This window comes from Agelaius phoeniceus, chromosome 8 (assembly GCF_051311805.1).
Source record: "Agelaius phoeniceus isolate bAgePho1 chromosome 8, bAgePho1.hap1, whole genome shotgun sequence".
Lineage (NCBI taxonomy): Eukaryota > Metazoa > Chordata > Aves > Passeriformes > Icteridae > Agelaius > Agelaius phoeniceus.
The window spans coordinates 26,254,496-26,278,459 of NC_135272.1; the positions used below are offsets into that span (position 1 = coordinate 26,254,496).

The window sequence follows — 23,964 nt, forward strand, 5'->3', positions numbered from 1 at the left end:
AAAATTATTGTATCAACGTGTACATCTGTGAATGAATATCACCCACAAAAAAGGAAGTAAAATGTTCATGTGGTTATTAGAGTAAATACTAATTTAAAACACCATGCAGCTCGTTACCCTTTTTAATGAGGCCAGAGAGTGACTTGCAGCAGGTAACTGTAGAAAGAAAGCAGATTCAGCCACAGTACTATACACGAGTACTTTAAATGTGACTTCTTTTGTAAAGTTACTTCTCCCAAAGCTTCATCTCTGTGGTTCAGATGGGTGTTAGCAGAGTAACATCAGTGTTGATGTCAGGAGGTCTTAGAAAAAAGTAGTACAGTAGCCTTCAGAAAAGTGTTTATAGATGTGGCAATAAACTTACTGCATTAAGATTGAGAAAATGGGCACTTTGTGAAAATATTCTCATAGATGTCACCACCGGTTTTGGTGTCATTCGACCAATGAAAAAAATCACGAGTTTTACAAGTGTTGGTATTTTGAAGACTACTATAAACCTAAAGGAGATGGTTTTTATTTGAGATTATCAGCTTCATAGGTTAATCAGAGCAGAACATTTTCAGTGCAAGCCCATTTTGAAACAAAAGAAGTTATGCTGCTTCAAGCAATGGTGAGCGGTTACGTCATCTTTTATTCTTTAAAAATAGTACACTTGGGTTTTTCAAAATCATCAGTAAGTATTTCCTTTGCCAGTTCAGTGCCTCTGGGATAAGGTAAAAGAGCTTAAATATTCAGTGCTCATGCAGGGTACACCAACAGATTTACACTACTACAGAAGTTCCAGATCGTGTATTCAGCTTTATTCTCTTACACAGGAGTTGGTCTTCAAATGCTGGAGCACTGTGATAATTCAGCTTTTTCCTTCAGTTGATCTTTCATACATTGATTCCTTTTAGTTTCAGCCTTTGGTACTAGTTTTTGCATTGAGTAGGGAATTCTCACAATTTGAGGGTATATTCTTATCTGATGCAGGAATGACAAATTAATGCACATCCTTGCTTTCTTTAGTTGGCCCCATCAGAGAAAGAGATGATGCAGTAAGAAAGTTGAGGGGAAGAAAGATTCCAGCTAAAGTAGAGCATTAGTAGTCATCAGCTAGAAAACAGAAAGAGGGTTAAGAGAGAGAGGAAGTTAGATTTTCATAACAGGAAAGATAATAAGACTGAGATACAAGCAAATTGCTAGCTCTTACTTTCGATGGTGAGAATACAGGTGCTAGCAGCTGAGCCTCTATTGTTGACTGCTTTACACATATATTCCCCTTCATCTTCTGGGAAGGTTTCTGGCAAGTAAAGGCAGTAGGTTTCTCCTCTTTCAATATATTGATAGTCCTCAGAGTCCTGCAACATTTCCCCTTCAAACCACCATGTAACTTCAGGTTTTGGTTCTCCAGTGATTTTAACTGTGAATCTGACTGGCTCGCCATCAACAACTGATGTGTTTTTCAGTGACTTCTTGAACCAGGGAGCTCCAGATCGAGCTTGATCCTCATCTTCACAAGTAGAACCATTAATAATGCTTCCCTCTTCTTCTTCTTCCTCTTCCCTTTTCTGTTTTAAAATAAGTTGAATTTAAAGTAGCAATAGCACTCTGACTGATAGTGACACATGTTTGATTACAAGTTACTGTGTTTCTGAGAAGAGGAAATTCCACATCTGTCCTCAATACATAACAATGCACCCAATCTGGGTATGCCACAGGCAGTAAAATGCATTTTAATGAGGCTGGAATGTTGGTGTAAAATACAGGCAGGAATGTCAATTCCATTTTCAGACTATTCAGAAGATGTCACATACTCTGACACAGGGTGTCAGCAGTGTCTCACGCTCTTCTGCAAGTGTTCAGGTTGGATGGAGCTTTGAGCAGCCTGATCTTGTGGGAGGTGTCCCTGCCTACATCAGGGGAGTCAGAACTAGATGATTTTAAGGCCCCTTCAACCCAAACCATTCTTTGATTCCATGGAGAGTATGTGCAAACACCAAAAGCAATTTTATATTATTTCAGCAATTGCTAGCACCTGCTAAAAGAAGCAGAACTTTCCTTTTGTATCTGGTAGTGTTGCCTACAGTGGTAATTAGAAGCTAAGTTAAATGACACAACTGGAGAATATTATTTTGCAATTTATACCTTTTGTAATGCTGCATCGATTTCTTTTTGTTCAAACTGCATGCGTAGTAATTTCTGTTCCTCAATCCTCCTCTGCTCCTCTTCTTCTCTGGCTCTTGCCATTTGCTCAAAACGAGCCTTCATGTTGACTTTGTGAGTAAATGGAGCCTCAGATTTCATGGCTGGTCTCACATCTACGTCGTCATCCTTGGGAAATGATAATTAAAAACAGGGCTTAACTATTATTTATTGCCACAGACATATATATGTTAGGAAAACTAGTTTTGTGTTCCCAGAGTTTTTTTTTAACTGAGCAGAGCCGCACAGAGACCTGGTTTTTTTCAGAAGTTTGTTTGTATGTAGGGTGAGTTTTGTAATAGTTCATCCAAGGATAGGACAAGATTTTTGCAAAAGTAATTTCAAAAATTCAATGAAAAAATATTGCTGAAGTTTTATTCATATAGAAGTTGAGCACTTCTTGGCAATTGTAAATCCTCAGTGACTGGATTATTTTGCCATGATGTTGGATTGGGTTTAACACTGAAACAGTTGACCTTATGAAAACAATGAGTGTCAGTCATTAAAATAAAAGCTCACAAATAGGACAGACTTTGAGCTGATGCTGAAGTGACTCCTGTGGAAAAGACCCAGAATGAAGTTCAGATCAGGCTTAGTACTGTTAAGGGTTTTACATTTCATCACAAAAGCTCACACTGAGCGTATGGATTACAGACCACTTTGTCACTGCTAACTCCATTTCTTGGGGTTTCCCCTCTGAAAAACTGAAGGTTCTGGTCTGAAATACAGATAAATAGGAACCCTCTTCTGCTGTACCCTGAGGAGTGAGTGTACATCAGAGAGACTTGATCTTCAAATGGTATTGTTTGGATTGGGTAATTGAGTTTTTTATTCCATTCATGTAGTGGAGAATGAATTAAGAGTTCAGAAGGAGAAGCAGTTCAAGTGATGATTAATAGGTAATTCTCAGGTATGGATGTTTTAAGCCCTCAGACTGGCAGGTTTCAGGTTAAAATGCTGAGTTGTAGGGCTTTGAGCAGAAAAGCAGAACTCTGCTTGACCAAATCACTGATAATAAACTGGTGCTGTCTCTTTAAGGGATGCTGAGGTGTGATATCCTTAAGCATCCGAAGGAGGGAACAGGAAAGAAGGGAAAACATAATTTTGGAAACAGCAAAATTTTATCAAAGCAGCAGCATTTTCCACTGCTGGATCATTAGTGTGCTGGTTAAGTAGATCATTAACATACACAGAATGCAACTTACCTCTTGAAATTTTTCAGCTTCCCTTTCTCTGATTTCTTTATCCATGGCTCTTCTCTTTGCTCGCTCTTCTTCAATCTTCTTCTGTATTTCTTCTTGAGACAGTTGTCCTATTTTTTCAAACTTGCTTTTTAAGTTCTTTGCCTGGATAGAACCGCTTCTTTTTAGCTTTATCAATTCTTCATATTCTTTGCTTAGCTCAAAAGTTTCAGACTCTTCTTCCAGCTGTTCAGAAATGACAGAATGTGTAAGATGGAAAAGTGCCCTCATTATTTTTACTACCTATTCTCCCTGCAGATGGTATAAATCAATACATTACAGTTCTGTTGGTTATTTGAAATTTCCCCTGTAATTTTTTTTCTTTGCTATCTCATGATGAATGCATTTGTACCATATCTCAACTAGATACAGATTTTAAAATACTTTGCTTGAATATGCCATTTGTTCAAGGGTTGCTGTCAATAAACTGCCCTTCTTGGATTCAGAAAACCACACACAGACCAATACAAAAAACTTGCCTGGAGTCCAAAATTCACCTCTACTTGCTTGCAATATGATATGAAGTAATCCCCTAAAATACAGCTATTTTGTTAAAAATAAAGTACTGCCTTTTTTATCTTTTCCTAATTAAATGAAAAAGTAAATGACATTTCAAGATGTTGTGGCTGGAAAAGAAAGGGCAGTTGTGGATCCTGTAGCCAAACCATGTGGGAAGCTGTAATTACTGATCTTTTTCTCCCTCCTTTTATGACCTCTGATTGTAAAGATGTACATGCATTTTAGCTGGGTGTCTTTGTCTCTTCCTGCTTCCCCAGGATTAGTTGAGAACATCACAAGCCTTTACTATTTGCTCGAGCTTTGCAACAAAAATAATAAAACAATAAATTAATGTTGTTCTCTAACATTCAAAAGGGAATAATAAAAGAATTGCCACCCACAGCCACACTGAAGTGTAAAGTTCATCAATGTGATGTTTTAAACATTTAGGATGTAAAACAGAATTTGTGTGTGATTTTTAAAATCAACTGTGCCAGTCTTCAAACCCTTGAAACACCAATTAGAAAAAAATTGAGCCCACTGTATTCTCATTAGGTAGCACAGTATCTCTCTAAGAGAAAGCAAGAATATTGCCCTGTCTCTTACTTCTGTTTTTGTATTGTCTTTTGGGAACCAGATATTTATGTTCTCCCAAGATTGTAAATATTATCTAATCATTTTAGTAATCGTCCAGAATTTTCAGAAATTATTGCAAAACCAAACTACAAATTCATAACTGTACTTGCTTCTAAGGTGGGAGTGGATAAACACATTTTCCTGATAAATTACTGACAAAAAATGTCATTATATAAAATGTTTTACAAATAAGGTTTTCTATTTTTCTTTCACATAATATTGAATGCATTAACTTAAAACTTCTTTCAAAGGAGTTTTTCTTTCCAGTCTTAAACTTTTAGTAACAAAGTGATAAATTTTATTTTTACTTAGAGCATACTGAATATATAGCTTGATGTACAAACCTCTCCCATTTCTTGTCTCAGCTGTTGAAATTCTTGCCTTTCCATTTCCAACTTTTGCCTACGCTCTTCTTCTGTGCGCCTCTTTTCCTCCTCCATTTTTTGTTTCAGCAACTCTTCAAAATTAATTTCCAGTTTACCAGGTACAAGAGATTCTTGAGAAAAGGTTTTAAACATTTCTGGTGATTCATCATCCAGCACCTGCTGGAAATTCAGAGCATTAATTATATCTGTGATGAAATCACAGCATTGTTCAGACACTTCTGGTACATAAAGTGACTGTTTGTCACATCTGCCCCAGCACAGACAGGTGCACTGTGCCAGTGTGGCCATTCCTCTGATGCTGTGGGAGGGAGTGCTTTGGGGCTTGGTATTTAACTTCAGTTACAACACTAAACTTTTATAATGAAGATTAGGTGGTTTTTTAAAATGCAGTATTTTCCCTCTGTAGGGGAGGATGTCCTCTAAATGCACCTTTAGGACCTAAACCAATTAATTCTTGTTTACTTCAGACAAAGTGTTTGTATTTAAATGTCATTGCTCTTAACACTGAAGTACATTTATCTGTGAGCTTTCTCTTAAGCAATCTGAATTATATTTGTGTTCTAAAGCAGTATTAGTACTCCCAGTAAGTATAAAGGAACAGAACATTCAGAAGAAGCTCTTCTTTTTGCACAAATTGTTTAAGTTAAGCTATGTGGCTAGTTTATTGATTTATACACCCACTAGCAGGGGTTTCCTCCTCTCCCTGTCCCTGAATGGCTTCAGAGCAGGGTTATCCTGGTTGGCATTGGGAGCAGCTGCCTATCTTTTAGACTAATCTGTAAGATAGTAGGGCCTGGGAAAGGCAGCTTTCATTATGTCCAAAGCAGCAAGTGCAAGAACTAATATTTATCAGACTGAATTTGCTGAAATACTAAAATATGAATCTGAACACTACAAAAGCAGCCAGTAGTGACAGTGTGTTATACAGGAATTTTAATGGAAGTTTATGTATAAGAATATATGTGTATGTAACTATATAAACTTACTAACAGAGATTGTCTCAACAGGAATGTTCTGTGGGTAAAGGTGAGGTGAGGTCAGGCACTGGTCAGGTACTGAACTGGGGGGTGATGTGGCTTTTGGCACTGAAAAGCCTTGTGGCAAACATGGGAGAGCTCAATGTGCCCTAAGTTGTAGGCATTTCCAACAGCAGTAATCAGTCAAATGATAGCAATAATTAAAGGAGCAATATTTCCTTTTGAGAAAGTGCTCTGACTATAAAGGGACAGAGAATAGGCATTTCTGTTAGAGCCTCTGGCACTACTTGTATTTATTGCTGCTTACTGCCACTGGAACCCACACCTTTTTCTACTGTTGGTGTTATCTTGGTTCATACCATACTCTTGGCCTACTTTGCCCATATCATCTCTTTATTTGCCACAGCTCTTTCAGTAGTTTTTTAGCCCAATCCCACTCAAATTCTCCTATTCACTACAGATTTTACTCAGCTTTTCCCTCTAAGCTCACAACTGGACTTCAGCACCGCCATTCCTTCCATTCTTCATTTGTTTTGTGTGATATGAGCATAATTGTTGAAATTGTATTAGAGAGAAGTGAAGTCAAAAACCAAAGCTGTGAACTCCTCCCTACAGTGAAAACTATGCCTCACAGTTTTTAGAGGCTCCCCATAACTAAATTAGCAAAGCAACATGAAATTCTCTTGCTGGTGGTGCATTAGTTCATAAGCTCATGACTTCAAGAAGATACCAAACCTAAGTGACCACAAGAAGCATCAATTCAGAATTTGCCCTAAAGAATTCAAAAGCTGTGCATGCACTAGCAGTTGTCTCTGTATTTCTAACTAAGTTATGAAGACAGCCACCTATCCCTGGTTAAAAAACACAAAGATTTAGCTGAGCTGTGCGATGCACTAAACCTCTGTGGTTAGTTCAGTAAATATTTTAGCCATATTTTGTGAAATTAGGCCACACTTCTTTTTTTCTGCTCAGTGGAAATGGTTGGTAGTGATGAACATTCCTGTAACAGTCATGGTGTGCAGCACAGTCAACAGGAAATTTTTTTTTTTGTATTGTTTTGGGGGCTTTTTGTGCTAAGACAGGTTTTTTTTGCAGTCTCTACGAGAAAAAGATTGATGGGGGGGAAAGACAACTGCTTCAGTGCAGAAGTGATCACACTGATGCTGGGGAGCATGGAAATAGCACAAGGAAATGTGAAAGAGGGAGATCCAAAAGGAGGTGGCATTTGTGTTTTCCAGCCACAATACTGCCATTGCTACACCTTCCAAAAGAAAATTGAAATGAATGAACATTAAAAAGTTCCTGGAATAACAACTTAATGTTCATTTTTACTGCCTTCGAAAGGGAGGACTATTATATTTTTAAACATTTTAGGACAATCTTCACTGCTGTTACATTTTGTAGCAGTGGGAAATAAGGAAAACAGAGGATTATATTCTGTTAATAGTAGAAAATGTAGTATTCATATTCAGGATGCTACTTAACAAAGAACTTTCAAGTGCATAAATGCTAAAAATATATTTCAGGGTTTTTTTAGTTCCAGACCACCTTCACTGTCTGCAAGTAGAGCAGTCACAGCCACTCTGCTGCATCTCATGGATTACACCCTGTTTATCAGTGAGGCTTTGCTTGCCTGGACACTTGGGTTTAGGTTCTTGCTACACTGAGGCCAAAAAAAAGAGTTTCTTAAGAAAGCAGGAAAAAACAGAAGCAGCACATGCTTTCTGTGCTTCCTTTAGTTCTCTACTGCCTTTTCATAAAAAGTCTCCAGTAGCATTCTTTTGTTGGATTGAGGGTATTTTTAAGGGGCTTTAGGTTTTGTTTTCTGTCTTTGGAGATACAGACAGACACTATTTTTCAGTATAGTATCAAATATAAATTCACATGGTAGCTTCTCTAGGTAGTCTTTCAGCACAAGTCTTTGGCCCAATTTCCAGGCAGAGGGAGCCCTGCTGGCAGTATCAGTACTCATACAAAGTTTTCATTTCTCTCCCAAGTATTGCTTTGAGTGATTAAGAAAATGTTACTGGGCACACAGTTGGCCTTTCCCAGTTCAGCCACAGAGGATGTAGGAAGATGCTACCAGATGCCTGGGTTATTCCACAGTTCTAGCCTGGCAGGTCCTCCCCTCCCTTTTTGAAACAAACACTACTTCATTCTAGTTTATATTTTTGTAATTTAATGTTGTATTTCCTGATATCCACCAATAAGTAACTGGCTTATACCCAAAAGCCTGCAGAATCTTGAAGTGCTTGGACTAAGTATGAAGACCACAGTTAAAAGCTCTGTGGCCACTTTTTTTTTTTTTTAATATAAATAGTAGTTGCCAACCTCTGAAATCAGGCATCTTTCTGTGCTTTCAGGTAGTGTCAGTCAGTCCTAAGCCCCTGAAAATTTCTCTTCAGTTTAATCCTAACTCAAATTTTAGAAGTCCTTGCATATGACAGAAATCTGTGTTTGTTAAGGGAAGATAGTATTACAAAGTATTCTAATGGTAAACACCACAAGTTATTGTTGCTTTTCCCTGAACAAACATTAAAAACATCAAGTAGCAGAGCTCAACCTTTTAATTTTTTCTCCCTGAAGAGCCACAGATGGCTGGAAGATACATACTTGCAGTGAGCATTTTTCTATTATGTCATTAATTAGTAGTGCTTTTAGTAGTAAGAGTGGACACGCTGTAGAGGTAGGGGAATAAACTTGGAGCTGTAAAAGAAATTGCTCTTCCCAAAAAAAAACCCAAAACAATTAACCCTCCTTGTGGAAACATTTTGCTTCCCAAGTATGTTGCATCTAGTGTAATAATACCCACTGGATATGATACCTGGTTTGGACTAAATTATCTGAAATCCTCTCTAGGCTGGCTGTGAGGAGGGATTGTTCTCTGATGACTTTTGGTAAATGAACCTGAGTAGTTTACCCCATTACCTTATAATAAATAGTAAGGTGAACTAATTAATGAAGGAGTTGAAGCATGTATTCCTGACTTTATTTAAAAGTTTTTCCCAGAGTTTCTTTCCAGATTGGGATTTAGGTAAAAATTAAATTCTGTGCTAAACAAAATACCATACCATGTTCTTCCTTGCTTCAGCAAATGCTCTTTTCTCCTCCTCTATGCGTCGTCGTGCATCCTCTTCTGCTTTCCTCTTTTCCTCTTCTCTCCTCTGTCTTTCTATCTCCTCAAAACTGAGTCTGAGTTTACCAGGGCGGAATTCTTTAACAGCATTTTCAGATTCTTCATCACCACCTTCATTTATCTTAAGAGAATAGGGAGAGGAAAACGTAGAAAGACTTACCCAAGCAAGAAAAAATATTCTTTATTGCAAATAAATACTCCATTCCTTTCTGATCTTTTATAAGTACTGTTTTCTCTTTGGGGGAAAAAAATGCATCAAGACTTAGGTTCCTGTGAGAATCATTTTAATCTTTGTTCTAGCCAGGGGAGCGAGAAAAGAAATTTTCAGTATCCTACACATAGCTTTTATAATTTTTAAAACTGTGTTGAGTGTGTAATTCAAAGAACAGTGTGTTACCAGGAAGAGGCTGAACAGTTAAGTACATACTTTATGGTCTCATTGTTGGATCATTTACTGTAAATCACTCTCTGTTCTCTTTATTTACATCATTTTCGTAGATGTTTATATCCTCAAGTCTTTTTGTTTGTATAGAAATTGCTTTCATCCGTGCACCACCTAAAGAAATGCTGTACAGTCTTATAGCAAAACTGAATCAGTTAGCATTTTGCTATTATCCCAGACTGAGATTCTTGTTTCTTTTACTTTTAGACATTTAATCATCACTGAAGAAAAGGAATTGAGATACTCTGATCTCCTCGCTATAGTTCTCTCCAGTGAACTCTGACGTGCTAAGAGAAGCCTGTGGTTTGCAAGCTGCAATCAAGAGCCCCTTTCAGAGGACATCCCAGAGAACTTTATCTGCTCATGGAGGAAGTGACTGGGAGCTGTCAGAGCACTGATAATCCAGATCTCTATACTGTAAGCAGCCCTGGGACTGCTATATGGGATAGCCCATTAAGGGAATTAGAGAAATCTTTGTTTGAAATTTGTAAGGGAAAATAATTGAAGAATTTAAGGAAATTAACTGCTGAATTCTTAAGAAAAAGATTTACTTCAAATTTTGACAACCACTGGTCAGCAGCTTCATGTTAAAAAATTTCTTTTGATGTGGAGAATTTGTAAATTATTTCATATTACGTGATAAATACATGCATAAGCATAAGGAAGGGAGATGTGAACTAATCTTGAGTTAGAACACCTAAGTGACGTCATGGAGTTCACTCTCCTTCAGTTTCTTCACTCTTCTCCTTCACTAGAATCCCTTTCCCCAAACATAAACCAAACCTTATTGTCATTGACGTAACGGCAAGGTTATTGGTGTGAAACAACAGCAGTTTACTGGAGGTGGAGATGAAACAGTAAACTACAGTTTGGGTATCTGCCTAAACTAGAACTCTCTCAATATGGACCAGTTGGGAATTTGTGTGTTTCAGCTTTCTAGAAGTTCTGTGTTGTTGGTTTTGTTTAAGTTTGTTTCTGTAGAATATAAATGTCCTGAATGTTTTGGAAATATAATCAAAATAGTGATCTAGAGCTGTTTTTCTAAAATTGTTCATGCATAATTATACTCTGTTAAAGCTAGCAAATTCCTATAAATAATATTTTCCAAGTTTTTATGGAAGATTAAAATCTCATTTCTTGTTAATCTTGTTTGTATGTGAATTTTGTATGCGAATTAAGAAAGTCATAGTGATCATGACTATACAGGGGAAATGGAGCATGGAAAAACAAGCTAAGCTAAACTATCTGGTTAGCTTAGGTTAATACTAAGTGTGTGATTCCTGCAGTATGATCAAAGAACAAACTATATAGTGAGCTCTGTTTATAGCTGATCTAACTCTGACTTATGATAAAGAACACATATGGAGGCAGTTTTCCATGTAATACAAAACAGGATCTGTGGGCTGCATTTCTGAGAATTTGGGGGACTCCCTCTAGTAATCTATAGTTTGGGGTTTTTTATGTTAGTACATAAAAAAGAGCTGATCTGTCTTTTTGTTTTTGCCTTTCTTCATAAGAGGAGAGTTGTAATTGATGTATATTTCTATCACATTTACAAATAAATATGGGGATAAGAAACAGCATTCTGTTACTAGGGAATGTTTACATCAAAAACCAATTACTGAACCATCTGCAGCACTACTTCAGAGAAAACAGCCACTCATCTTCTTGAAGGCTTACAGCTTAAGATACTACAAAGCATAGATAAAAAATCTACTAAGTTGCTGGCAAAATCAAAACACTGTTATTTTTTGGTTTACTAAAAGAATGTCTAAAGCATTATGCCAGTATGGTTACTGAGTTAGAGCAAAGGTCAAAAATGTCTTTTAAAAACTCATTTCCAGACTCTTAACAGCTTGAAATAGAGATAAGGAATAAGAAAAGAGAAGAATCACATACAGGAAGGAATGTGCAAATTGTGTACCAGCACGAACAAAAGATGTGCTCACCATTCTCTGCCTGGCTTCCTCAAAGGCACGTTTCTCCTCTTCCAGGCGCTGCCTTGCCTCTTCCTCAGCTTGCCGCCTTTGGTTCTCCTGCCTTTGTCTTTCCAGTTCTTCAAATGTGACTTTAAGCTTACCAGGAGACAGAGGATCTTGAGTTTCACTGTTTTCATTCTCACCCTGTGTAAGAAAAATGAAACAGTTGTATCTGAAGCCAATAAATATCTATTATGTAGGTATTTTTGGATGACTGCTTTACCTGGACTAATGAAAGGCACTTGGGTTCCTTAAGGAGTTGGTTTTGTTCCTCATCTTTTAGTGCCATTTCTTCATCCTGTGTCTTTCTTTGTTCTGCTCTCTCCTTTCCTGTGTTCTCAGAGATTATTTTCATCTTCCTGGTGCTTTTTACAGGCACTACTGTAACTAGCAGTGAATCATCCCCTTCCTGTCCAAAAAGATATTTATTACATTTTCATGAAACTTGACTTCTAGGTAGCCTCATTTCTTAATGAACCTGCTGTTTAATGTGCGTGCACCAAAGCTTCCAAAAGATTTACTTGTAGTGAATATTACCCACAAGAATAAAGTCAATAGTTTTCCTCTAATATCTGAAGAATATAAAGAACTGAATTATATTTTAAACATAACAACTGGCAAACTCCTTAATTTCTTTATGGATTTTCATTAACTGTTTGCCATAAAAACCTCAAGGTTTGGGACAGAACAGGTGTAATTTTGAATACACAACAATTGTAACCACACTCTACTTCCAGTTTTATATTTATTATGTAAATTATAATAAACTGCAGCTGGAATAAGCCAATAGCTCAACACAGAAATATGTAATTTGTAATTTCTAATACGTAATTTGTCAGGTACAGTAATTGTTTCTTGAAGGATGTTGCTGCTTCAACTCTCTATTTACAACTTATTTGCCAAAATATAATTTACCCATATTTTTCCCTCCTGCCAAATAAGTTAAAACTGATGAATTTGCAGGTTTAGTTTTTTCTTTCCAAAACTGTAGTAGGAGTGTGATTTTCTTGTGTTAGTGAAAGACAATAGGACCTTTGGGCCCAGTTTTTGAAATGAAACATTTATTTGCAAGATAAATCAAAACCCGTATGGTATATTAGTAAGCAAATAACAAAGTTAACTGAGTGAGGTGTTCAAACATCTGTATATTGTCAGAATCCCCCTTTAATTTCAAGTTTAAGGCAAAGAGCTTTTAAGATAATTCTTTGCAAAGCCAGAGGACTTAAAAGAATCCCTAATATATATATATATTAGGAAAAGAATTCCTCACATATATAAAATAATTCTGGTGGCTTTGAATATTTACATTTTAGATGTTCTTAACTAACCACAAAGTATTCATAGTGCAGGCTCTGTTTCAGACTTCATTATATTAACTTCAAGTATAGATATAGTTCCATATATGTTAAAAATTTGTGAACTCCTTGGTTGAACTTTAATTAGGTATTTCTGTGCTGTTTTCTAAGTTTTCCCAACCCAAATTACAATAATAAAACAAAGTGAATAAAAATGTAGGTGAACATTTCTTTAAAAAAATCTGATTACCTCAGCTGCTGATTCAGTTCCCGTATTGTTAAAGTCATCAATCTATTAAATGAGAATTTCATATGATTACATTAATTTGGCTCTTTGCCTTAGAGTTGCAAACATAGAACTGGAAATTCTTTTTGTATCAGTGATATGTATGTAGCACATAAATTCACAGAGGTGGTAAGGCCAGAGGCTCTGCTGGAATACTTCAGATAGGTCAGCTTTTCAAGGAAGAGGCAACAAGACATAAAACATCCGACACAAAGTCTGCTAAAGCATTCTCAACACTGCTGAACCAAGAACAGTACTTGAGATGTTAAGTCTTCATTTAAACATTCCAGAATTGTGGAAAAAAAAAAAATTTAAAAAAAACCCAAAGCAAAGTCATTGATCATTTCTGATTCAAGTGACATTGTCTTCCCCTCAGTTCCTGAAAAAAGCCTAATGCTGTGCTTGCTTCCTATGCTGTGCCTATGCTATGGCCTAAAACTGACACACATTTTATAAAATTCTACATGTAAGTACTTCTGCCTTGCAGGGTAGATTAAATATGTGCTAGATACTATGCAAATTAAATGTACAATTTTAACCATGTTAGAAGTTCTAGTAGAAAAGACTATCCAAAACCTAACTTCTCCTACAGCACTGCTTTTTATTTCTTACAACAAATTCAAACCTAAATGAAGTACTACTATCATTTGGTTAAATAGAAATTTGCATATGTTTTTAGTCTATCATTTAAATGCTTACTCTCACTGCAGTATTTGCAGCACTGAAGAAAACTTGCAAAAGGAATTAAGTTTGATATCCTACAAAAGACAGAATTTGCTTTATTGGCATCAATAAAAGTTGGAGTCTGTTCATATGATATATATATATATATATATATATATATATGCAATGATGATTCAGAAAATGGCAAGTGAATAAAACATGACCTGGATCTTCATGATTTATTATTTTTACTGCATTAGTGTTGTCTCATTGTTACCTGCCACTGGTGTTTTCTTACTACTTCTTGCTTACCTTAGTTCATGTATCACTGAGCTCTATCCACTAACTTACAAAGAAAGGTTGTCTAAAGTAAGAGTTTATAAAATACAAGAAACATTTTCAAATTAGTTTACTAAACTTATATGCATATGACACCAAAATTTGTGCATGGTTTTTAACAGGTTTATGCCTGCCCAGTTTCATCTGCAACTCAACTCTGGAGCTTACAAGAAAATTTTTACTGTAAAGAAACGAAGACTGTTTGAACATTATATCTCACTTCCACCCCACTGAGCATCTCCCATGTAAATCTCTACTATGAGAAATCTTAAGATCAAATCTTTCTGATCAATACAAAACATTTTTAGTGTTTGTTGTTAACAATTACATCCTGACTGTTGTGATCAGATAAACGTACCTCCTGTGCCTTTTTTGCCAATTCTCTTTGAATTTTTCTTTTCTCAATCATATCTTGTTCAATTCTGCGCTTTCTTTCTTCTTCTGTTCTTTTTCTTTCTTCTTCTTGCCTTTGCTTCTCCATTTCTGCAAACTTGCCTTTAACAGTTCCTGTGGACATGAAATGCACAGCTCAGCAGTTCCATCTAACACCCAGGGAATTCTGTGGCCTTTAAAGCCAGGCCTCTCTTACCTATGAGCTTTGGAACATAACCCTTTTCTGTTTTAGTTAGTTTGGTGTCATCCTCTTCATCAGATCCAAGCAGTTCTTTCATCTAGTTGATGAAGCACAGAAAGTAAAATGTCTTTATAACTTAAATGAAATCCCAGTATTATTGTCTTCAAATAATGTGAATAGATTTTTAGATATAATATTAAATATTATAACACAAAATATTAGCAAAGACAATAACCTCCTGCTTTCTCCTGTTCCATTCTCTCTCTCTAACATATTGTTCTTTTCTTCTTTGCTTTTCATCTCTAGATCTCCTTTGATTTCTTTCTTCCCTTGCTTTCTGCATAGCTTCAAATTTATCCTTTACATCACCCTTGTGAAGCTTGGGCACATAGGACTTTTGGACGGGTTTAGATGAAGAAAGCAGAATCTTGGTGAAGATATAGAAGAAATGAAGATAAGAAAAAGAAAGGTGAAACAGATGGACAGAAATATTCTGATAGATTGGATTAGAAAGAATGTAAGAACATAAAACAGAAGTGCAATTGAGATTATGAACTTTGTGCCATGAGCCATCAGTTAAGCATCATTATATTTGTTCATAAATAGTCATAAATACTAAAATATCCAAAACAAGATTCAGCATTATATTAAACTATTAAATAAGGTACAGATTTTTATTGTAGCTTTCAATCTTAAGCAGTCACCAAAGAGACTCTCTGCCCCCAACATTTAAAAGAGATAAAAAGACATAGATACATAATGCAATACATGTGAGAGTTTTTCTGCAACACTTCAACGGCCATCTATAGTTTTTAAATAAACAGTAGTACTTCTTAATTTAAAATTTGCAATATGCTTACTTTTTCAATATCTAGGAAAAAAACCAGGAGCCCAGAGATTTTATGTTACAAAGTGCAAAGATCACTGGACCACCAGGGCTCTGATGCTGATACAGCAAATGGACACTTCTTTGCCAATGGTTACTCTGTGGGTGTCCAAACACCAAAGGTTCCCACTTTCAGAACTACTGTGAAGTTTTGTCTTTCTACAGTGATGACAACAGGAATGCTCTCAATAAAGTAATACTGAGAAAACTGTCTAAAAACATGCTTTGTTTCATATTTTCCCAGTCACACCAGAAGTTTTTGTTCCTGCTACTCAGTAAGTCTGTGGAGAAGAGGAAATACTTGAAGTAGCCTAGTATATTTACATTTTAGCATCAGATGTAAATGTTACCCAGAATTTCGCCACCAACATTTAAACCTTTTCAATATTTCACCCTCCTCCTTCATGTTTTTCTAATAAGAACATAATTCACAGATTCCATCAAATCTTAAGTTATTTAACAAATCCCCTTTCATTGTCTAAAAATAATGGCAATACCAGCAGACTTTCAGTATAATTGTCTTTTACAATTATTTGTAATTATTACTTTTGCAAGCATCAGTTGTAAATTATTACATTGCCTTGATTACTTTAAAATTGGTACATACCTCAGTTTTCTGTGCAATGTCATTCATGGTTACTGTATTGTGCTCTGCACCTGGTATGTTTAAGATGGCTTTCAGTTTCTACCTAAAAGAAACAGTTGTAGTTACATTCCTTTCTTTTCCTTTTAAATGATGCTTTAACCATCTTCCTGTAAATAAGTTTGCATCGGCTGAAATTGATGGATCACAATTTCACTTGGTCCGCTGGGGCTTTTGCAGACATGAATAGGCTCTAAGTATGCCACAGTAATTAAAAGAACAAGCTAATGATTCACTATTCATGCTCATAACTCCTCCATATAGTCCTAGATATTGGGTTCTAATTTCCATTTAACAAAAAGCAGAACTCGGAGCCAAGCCCTGGCTGCCGGTGCTGCTCGCTGCCAAGCTGCTGCTCCCGGTGCTCGTCCCGCAGCTCCGGGGCCCGCCCGGCCCGAGCCGTGAGCGGGGCTGCGGCCGCCGAGGAGAGATGGGCTGGGGCAGCCCCCGCTGCATCTCCGGCCCTTCGCCCAGCACACGGGCACCAGTCCTGCTGTCCCTCCTCCCAGGGCTGTTCTCCAGGGAAAAGTGGTGGCAGTAACGATGAAACGGGAAAGGTAAGCCACGTACAGATAAAGCATTTGTATAATTCAGCTGTGTTCCGGAAATTACATAGCATTTTTCAGAAGAAAATTGTTAGAAATATTAAAGTACACTGTATACTAGGGAGCTAACAGGAAGGCACTTTCACTTCTTTTTCTTTTCAGCTTCAGGTCTATCAGAGCTCATGGGAGGAAGGAAATCATGATGTGACTCCAGTGCTACTGCTGTTGTATTGTATTGATCCTCTGAGTCCCAGGAAAGCCTAAACTCAGTGTGCCAAACATGGTGCAAATAAGGGGCTCAAAGATTTTAAGCAAAAATGCTGGAAAAGCAGCTTACTACTGGAAGGGACTTCTCACTTGTGGTTTAGAGGAGCTGAAGTCAGGGATTTTCATGATATGGAAAGTTAAGCTCTAGTTTTTCAAATTGTCTAAGTGATAATTGCAAACAGATTATAAACACAGAAATATTTATGTACTTTTGAAAATAATTAATATTAAGAGTTGTTTCCATGTAAACTCTTCAAAAATATACCAACATCACCAGTGCTCACTGGCACAGCTGTAGCTACACAAAAGGAATGGGATTCTTAGAGATCTTGGGATGTTTTTCCCAATGAAAGCAGTCACAACATATGAAATAAGAGCATTTAGCTACCAACACATGCCCTGATTATTTACAAATTCTAAACTCTTCAAATTTGCCTTCAATAGAGATGTTCTGGAGAACACTTTGGTGTTCCCTTTCAACCAGTTAGTAGGGAAAGTCACACCACCCCCAGCCCACTCCTTCATTTGTAGACTGATAGGATTCCAAGGTATTTTGGTTTCTCACTTGTGAACACATGGACATATAATCACTAAGTAGCAGTTCCTACTGAGATGGTTTCAGGTCAGCAACAGCATGTTAGAATTGTGTGGAGTCTAGAAAGGCAGATAATTGCATCAGCATTCTGTAGCCTCAGGGTCTCCATAGGCTTTAGCATCCATTTGTACACTGTGCAGGATTTGCACGTCTCTGTAAGCTTTAGCTGACTTCTATGCATGTAAGTAAATCCCCACTGTGATCAGTGTAACTTCAAATCTTTTAACTCCCTTGTTTCTCTAAGCAGGTCTTAGAGAAAGTTCTCTGTTCTCTTCTTTTGCTGCTCTGCTCATTTGATGGCTCCTTCCCCACTTTAGCCTTGTACTTAACATCCAGCAGCTGACTCAAAGCTTTACTGCAGGAAGCCATCAGAAAACAAAGGAATGTCATGAATTGGTGCCATCTTTGCACTGAAGTGACCTGGGACACAGAGACCTTTTACCCTTGACATTGGCTGGAGCAGAGAACACTCAAAGATAATCTGTCACAAGAAATTCCATCTCACCTCAACACCTCAAGGTAAGGTTACCACAAATCGTGACCACAGTAACCCCATGGATAGGGCTTCATCCTAAAGTCATCTGAAAAAGGACTATTCCAAAGTCATTTGTGCATTGTGAGACTATTCCAAAGTTTATTATGTGCAATCAATTGTAAGAAGAAGATGATGTTCCTGAGTCAAGACTTTGTCTTGAACCTTTCTGATAGCTCCAATTACCTGAACCTCTTGACAGTGGGATAAAAAATCTGAAATTTTCCTTAGAAGTGCGAATGTTGGAAGAAATCTTTGTAAATTCTTGCTGTCTGAACTTCCAAAATAGTGCCAGTGCAACAGGTTGTGGGCCTTCAAGATGGCAGATATGTTTCTGCCATTTGGAATACTGCCATATCTGCTATTACTTTAGGCTGCTTTCCAGTTCATTGGCATCACTAACTCTAATATGTTTGAAGGTTAGCCAGCTGGCTCTAAGGCATTTTGCCTCTGCAAGTCATCCTACCTCCACCTCTGATGCTAAAAGATATTGATATAAAGCACCAGCACACTGCTAAACATGATAGCACCCATGTGTGCACTCCCACCCTGCTCCATGGCCATTAAAGCTTGAGCAGGATGAGCAGCTGGACTCTGCCTCGGGCACCCCTGAGGGCAGATGAGTCATTTCCAATAAAGACAACCAAAATATTGAAGAAAAAAAGAAGAACTCTTGATTTTTGGGTTGGGTCTGTGAGGCAGTGGCCACAGCTTCAGGAACTACTGCAGACAGAAGCTCCTTTGCATCTGCCTCAGGGAGCATCAGGAGAGGCTCATGGTCAATGAATTGGTGCTGAGAAAACCCAAGTGGCTGCATCAGGAAGTCCTGACACCTACAAACTGTGGAAGAACAGTGCCCTCCTCACCTGCCAATAGCTTTGCAAAGTATGCAGTAATAGATTTTCCAACCCAAGAAACCTTGACCTACTAATTCCCTTTTGAGATGAACTAGTTATATTAAATCACCCATTTATATGTATATATTCTTGTTTTGTATTTTCCCAGAGTTCATCTAATAAAAGCAATTCTTATTTTTTGAGGCAACACCAGCCTGCCTGTTTAGTTGCTTACTTCACAAAATATTTCTTCTATTACAAATCTGTCCAATCTTAATATTCAGTCTCACCTTTTCTTTCCCAAGATCAACATACCTCAGCAGAAGATGTAAGAGCTCCTCATTGAAGCTTCCCACTCAAAAAAAAAATCCCAGATGATAATTTTGAACATAACTGTGATCAAAAAACAAGTTCAGCTTGTTACCCTTTGCATCCCAAACTCATCACTCCAGCATTCACCTGAAATAGTGCAATTTTTTTTTCTCTCCACATTTTATCTTTCCTACAATTAAATGACATATATTTGATAAAGTTAGTCTGGTGTTAGGAGCTTTATACTGAAAGTACCAGACTGCAGGGTCCCTTTGAAGGGTCCTCTCCTCAAGAAAAATTTAACCTGTACCCAGTGATCAATGGTCCTACCTCTGGAATTGGAAAAAAGAGAAAATGCCACTTAATTTGACTGGCTGTAATGCAGAGAGAGTGAAAAGTTCAAGTGAAAATTTAATACAAAAGCAATTACTACATAGGAAACCAGGCAACAGATCAGAAATGTTCTGTAAAATATAAATTGCTGCTTTCAAACATCTTACTCATTTACTGTAAATGGACAAGCAATCAGCTCAGATATGCCTTGACCTGTTATGATCATAGCACTTTTTAAACTTTTCATGCAGCCTCCCTAAAATCTTACTTTGGGCAAAAAAAGTCAAAAAAGAAAACCATTAAGGGGACACAGAAAGTTTGATGGCTCACAAGTCCCAAAATCTATCTCCTTAAATTTAATTAATTTCCATTTCTGAAAGCAGGTCATAGTCCTCAATTGATAAAAAAAAACGTTGTGCAGCTTTAACCAGACTAAAAAATAAAAAACCTTCCTATAAATAATAAAATTCACTTTCTTTTAAAAAATTCTTGGTTTCAGGGGCATGATAAACATCTTCACATGAGACACAAAAAATACCATCATTTCCCTGAACCAAACAGCACTCTTTACAATAGGAGTATGAAGGCAGGACTTTAAAAAAAGGTCCAGTTCCTCTGTGATTTCTCCTTTCAAAGGGCCCCCTGCTCTCCTCCTGGGTACTGTGAGTTATAAATAAGCCCTTCATGGCACGGTCTAAGCTACGTTTACCATCTGTCTCCTCTTTGTGATCTACTTGCAGGGAAGTCTCCATTATATAAGAAAACCAAACTGTGAGAGTTGGAAACTCACTGCTTGCAGCCAAAGCACCAAGCAGAGACAAACACAGTCCACAGCCCTGGAATATTTAATAAAATATTAAACAGAACTGGACAGAGCAGGGGAAATGGTCATCATTTATGTCCTGCCTGTAACTGCTCTGGAATGACACTACCAGTTGTTGTACCAAATTACAGATACTGAAGTAGATACTAAAATTATCATGCACAGGGGAACATCCTGAGCTGGCATCAACCATCAGCTCCACTGCAGCCAGTAAGTTATGACAATTAATACCAGCTGTCTAAACTTCTCATTTTGTATAAATACAAAATGCAAAACTACTTCCACTCACTTGTATTTCCTTCATTAAGCCTTCATCATTAAAGACCAGAATGCTTACCAACAAGTGACCCAGATAATTTTACAATCTTTTCCTCAATCTTTGAACTTATCCCACTTTGACATTTATTGAGAGTCTTATTTTGTTGTAGAATACTCCTTGCAGATAGGGTGTTTTTATAAAAACATATGTATTATAAAGGATGCCTATGTTTTATACAGCTGTAAACACTCCTAAAGCAGCGGTGCCAATCAGCCCAGCTGTTAAAAAAATGTAATCACCCTTCTCTGTACAAAAGGTCTGTTGATTCCTTACTCTATTCTGCTGTTATGGGGTACACAGGCTCAGAGCAAACATAGTGGGGGTTCAGAGACTGCTCTGGTAGTGGGCAAGTCCTGCTGGGATCTTCTGGCCCACGATTTCATGTTCCATGGTATCTGCTGATCCTAATGGAAGTGGCAGTAAATTGTGAACTGAGGTCCCCAAGAGATAAACCAGGATATTTTGTCCCACGCCAGAGTTCCTCCATTCCCCACTGTGTCCAGCAGCTGAAGATGAACCATGTGCTCTGTTGACTTCAATGACAGGACTGCAGAGATCAAGGAAACACCAGTGCTGGCAAGGTGCTATTGCAATGGGTATCTTCCCTGCTGACAGGACACAGCCTTTCTGCCTCTTGTCAGAAATGCTCTTGGCCAGCTCAGACTCAAGCAGGGGTGGTCACCCACAGTGGCCATGGCCTGAGCTCTGCCTCTGCCCTAAAGGAGAGGTCTCCAGGGCTTCCTAGAGCCACGCTGCTGCTTCCCCTGGAGCAGCCCTACCCTGCTGGTGGTGCTGATGCCTGTAAAAAGCTGCATCACGAGTACCACCTTCACCTGAGCAGGCACAGCTGCCCTCAGTGCGCAGCAAGGGTCGCTTCCATTGCCTCCCGCACCGCCCTCCCAGTGCCATGAGCTCTCCCACTGCCTCCCCACAGCCAGCTTGACCACAGCACTGGTTCTCCTTAAAGGAGTTTCAAAGCTGGATAACCACATCAATGCTTGCCTGGCTTCTTTCCGTGAGAAAACTACTCATCTAATACATTCCAAATGCAGTCAAAGTATTCCTTACTAATGTCTTAATTGATCTACCCAGCTCCTGTATTTCACCAGACTGTGCTTTCTGCATAGACCAGTCATATTCTCATACTTCTGCATGCTCCTTAATGATACAGTTGGCCCTCCTATAGGACTAATTATAATTCATAATTTCGTTTACTTGGACAATTTTCTAGGAGAGCTAATGTCTCTTAGGACCTGAGATCTAAGGTTAAGAGTACAGTGTTTTCTACCATGCATCTATTTGCTGATTAACTCTTGAAATTCTAAGATGCTTCATTAAACACGTTTTTTTCAGTACTTGTCAGCTTAAAAGAAGCCCTTATTTACCTAAAACAAACGTGATAATAACTAATTTGCAACCTGTCACAGAAGCCAGATATTTCTTCCAAGCCCCTCTGTTTTACAGCCATCACTTCAGAGTGAAGCAGAACCAATGGACGCATCCAGTATGCCCTCGCTGCTGAACACCACACCAACAAAACTGAACTCCGCGCCTAGAGACACGCAGCTTCCGAAAATCGGGGATTTCGGGGATTTTCAGCTAACTTTTATGAACCGCACATCACTCACCGCGGGTCCCTCACGGCAGGGCCGGACGGCCCTCCCGGGCTCCGCGTCCCCCGGGCCGCCTCACGGGGCCGGGCGGGCAGAGCCCCGCGCACGGCGGCGCCTTCGGTTAAACCGCTGCGGCCGCGCCCGCCCGGCCCCGCGCCCTCAGGGCCCCGCTCCCTCACGACTGCGGCCGCACCGCCCCCGGCGCTGCCCGGCCCGGGCCCTGCCCGCCGCGGCCGCGCTGCGAACGGGCGGCTGCCCCGCAGCCCTGCGGGCTGTGCTCGGACCAGCGGCCGGCGGAGCGGAGCGGCTCTCGGCGGCGAGAGGAGACGCCGCTCCCGCCGCCGCTCCGGCCGCGGGGCGCCGCGGGCAGCCCCAGCCCCAGCCCCGCCGCCCGCCGGGGCAGCGGGGCCAGCTGAGGGGCGGCGGGGAAGGGAGCGGGGCGGGGGGGCCGGGCCACGCTGTGCCCCGCGGCGGCGGAGCCGCTCTTACCTGTGCGCTGCCCGCGCTGCGGCTCGGGGCGCTCCGGCGGCGGGCGGGCTGCGCTGCCGAGCGCCCCTTGGCTGCGGCCGCCGCTCCGCCGCTGCAACTTTCCATAAAAGTCGCGACGCGCGCCCGGCGCCCGCATTCCAGGCGAGCCCCGCGCCGCGGCAGCTGGCCCGGCCCGGCCCGGCTCGTCCCCGGCCCTGCGGCTCGGCGCGCCGTGCCCGGCCCCTCGCTGGCCGTGCGGGGGGCGCAGCCAGCCAGCCCCCCTCCCGCAGGCAGGCAGCAGCACGGCCAACAGGCTAATTTTGGGCTGGAAGCAGCACCGAGCTATAAATAACCGGGGCGGCGAGGCTCAGCTGCGCGTCCCTGGCCGTGCCGGCCCTGCCGCAGGGCAGCGGGCGAGCGGCGGGCGGGGGCTCCGCGGGACGCACCGGGACCCACCGCCCGCACCGGCACCCACCTCCCGCCGCCCGCTTTCGCCCTGCCCGCGCTGGTCCCGAGCATAGCGGCTTCTCCCGGCTCGGCTCGGAGCCCCCCGGCCCGGTACCGGCGGGGCTGCGCTTGCCCGGCAGCCCCGCGTCAGCCCCACTCACCGCAGCCCCGGCCCCGCACGCAGGGAGCGCTCCGCTGCCCCGGCTCTGCCGGCCCGCGGGGTTTTATACCTACGGCGGTCCGGAGCCGGGTCGGTTAATGGCACATGGAGAGCGATCAACTAATAATAGTAATGTGACAGTTCGCTGATGGAGCGGGGAGGAATCTCCCCAGTGCCAGACTGCGAGAGGCAGAGCGCGGTGGCTCAAAGCAGCGCCTGTCGCTGGGAACTTTACAAAGCAGCGGCAGAAACGTGATTTTATTACATCTGAACACATTCCTTTTCCTGCTTGAAAATGACTTTTTTCCTACATGTTCAGCTGCAAGGTTTCCAGTGCAGAACTTTCCTCTTCCTATCTCCCTTGTATTGTGTCTGCCGGACTTGAGCCCAACTTTCAGCTGGGTTATCAGCATTAGGACAATAAGCACATGACCCTAGGCTGTGCAGATCTGAACCACGGCCATCACAGCTCAGACACGAAAGGCGTTTGCCTTTTGAAGGACAGAGCAGGCGCTTTCCCCCAGTGCCACCCTCGTACTGAAGCACAGG

General features: G+C 40.1%; 2 protein-coding genes across 25 annotated transcripts in view; one reads left to right on the plus strand and one right to left on the minus strand.

The window, feature by feature from the left end:
* The window catches only part of FUBP1 (far upstream element binding protein 1), a 33,653-nt gene extending 23,009 nt beyond the window's left edge, over positions 1-10,644 (plus strand). For all 8 annotated transcript variants that reach the window (XR_013183295.1, XR_013183298.1, XM_077182369.1 and 5 more), the window contains one exon: positions 9,708-10,644. Coding sequence is in view for 6 of the 8 variants with exons in the window: in XM_077182369.1 (XP_077038484.1) it covers positions 9,708-9,725 (18 nt within the window). In the remaining 2 variants the exon portion in view is untranslated. The remainder of the gene's footprint in view (positions 1-9,707) is intronic.
* NEXN (nexilin F-actin binding protein) lies at positions 612-23,569 on the minus strand. Of its 17 annotated transcripts, none has more exons than XM_077182353.1 (14): positions 23,417-23,558; positions 16,130-16,211; positions 14,872-15,063; positions 14,652-14,733; positions 14,421-14,569; positions 13,025-13,066; positions 11,703-11,888; positions 11,450-11,623; positions 8,994-9,179; positions 4,904-5,104; positions 3,390-3,611; positions 2,128-2,313; positions 1,193-1,550; positions 612-1,095 (listed from the first exon to the last, which is right to left on the minus strand). In XM_077182353.1, exons 2-14 carry the CDS (start codon positions 16,154-16,156, stop codon positions 1,082-1,084), a joined length of 2,019 nt encoding a protein of 672 aa, XP_077038468.1. In that variant the 5' UTR covers positions 16,157-16,211; positions 23,417-23,558; the 3' UTR covers positions 612-1,081. The 17 variants fall into 17 exon arrangements, with proteins under 17 accessions (XP_077038468.1, XP_077038472.1, XP_077038471.1 ...); XM_077182357.1 differs by having other exon boundaries at positions 23,486-23,502; XM_077182356.1 differs by having other exon boundaries at positions 16,130-16,207; positions 23,417-23,438.
* Between the last annotated feature and the right edge of the window lie 395 nt (positions 23,570-23,964).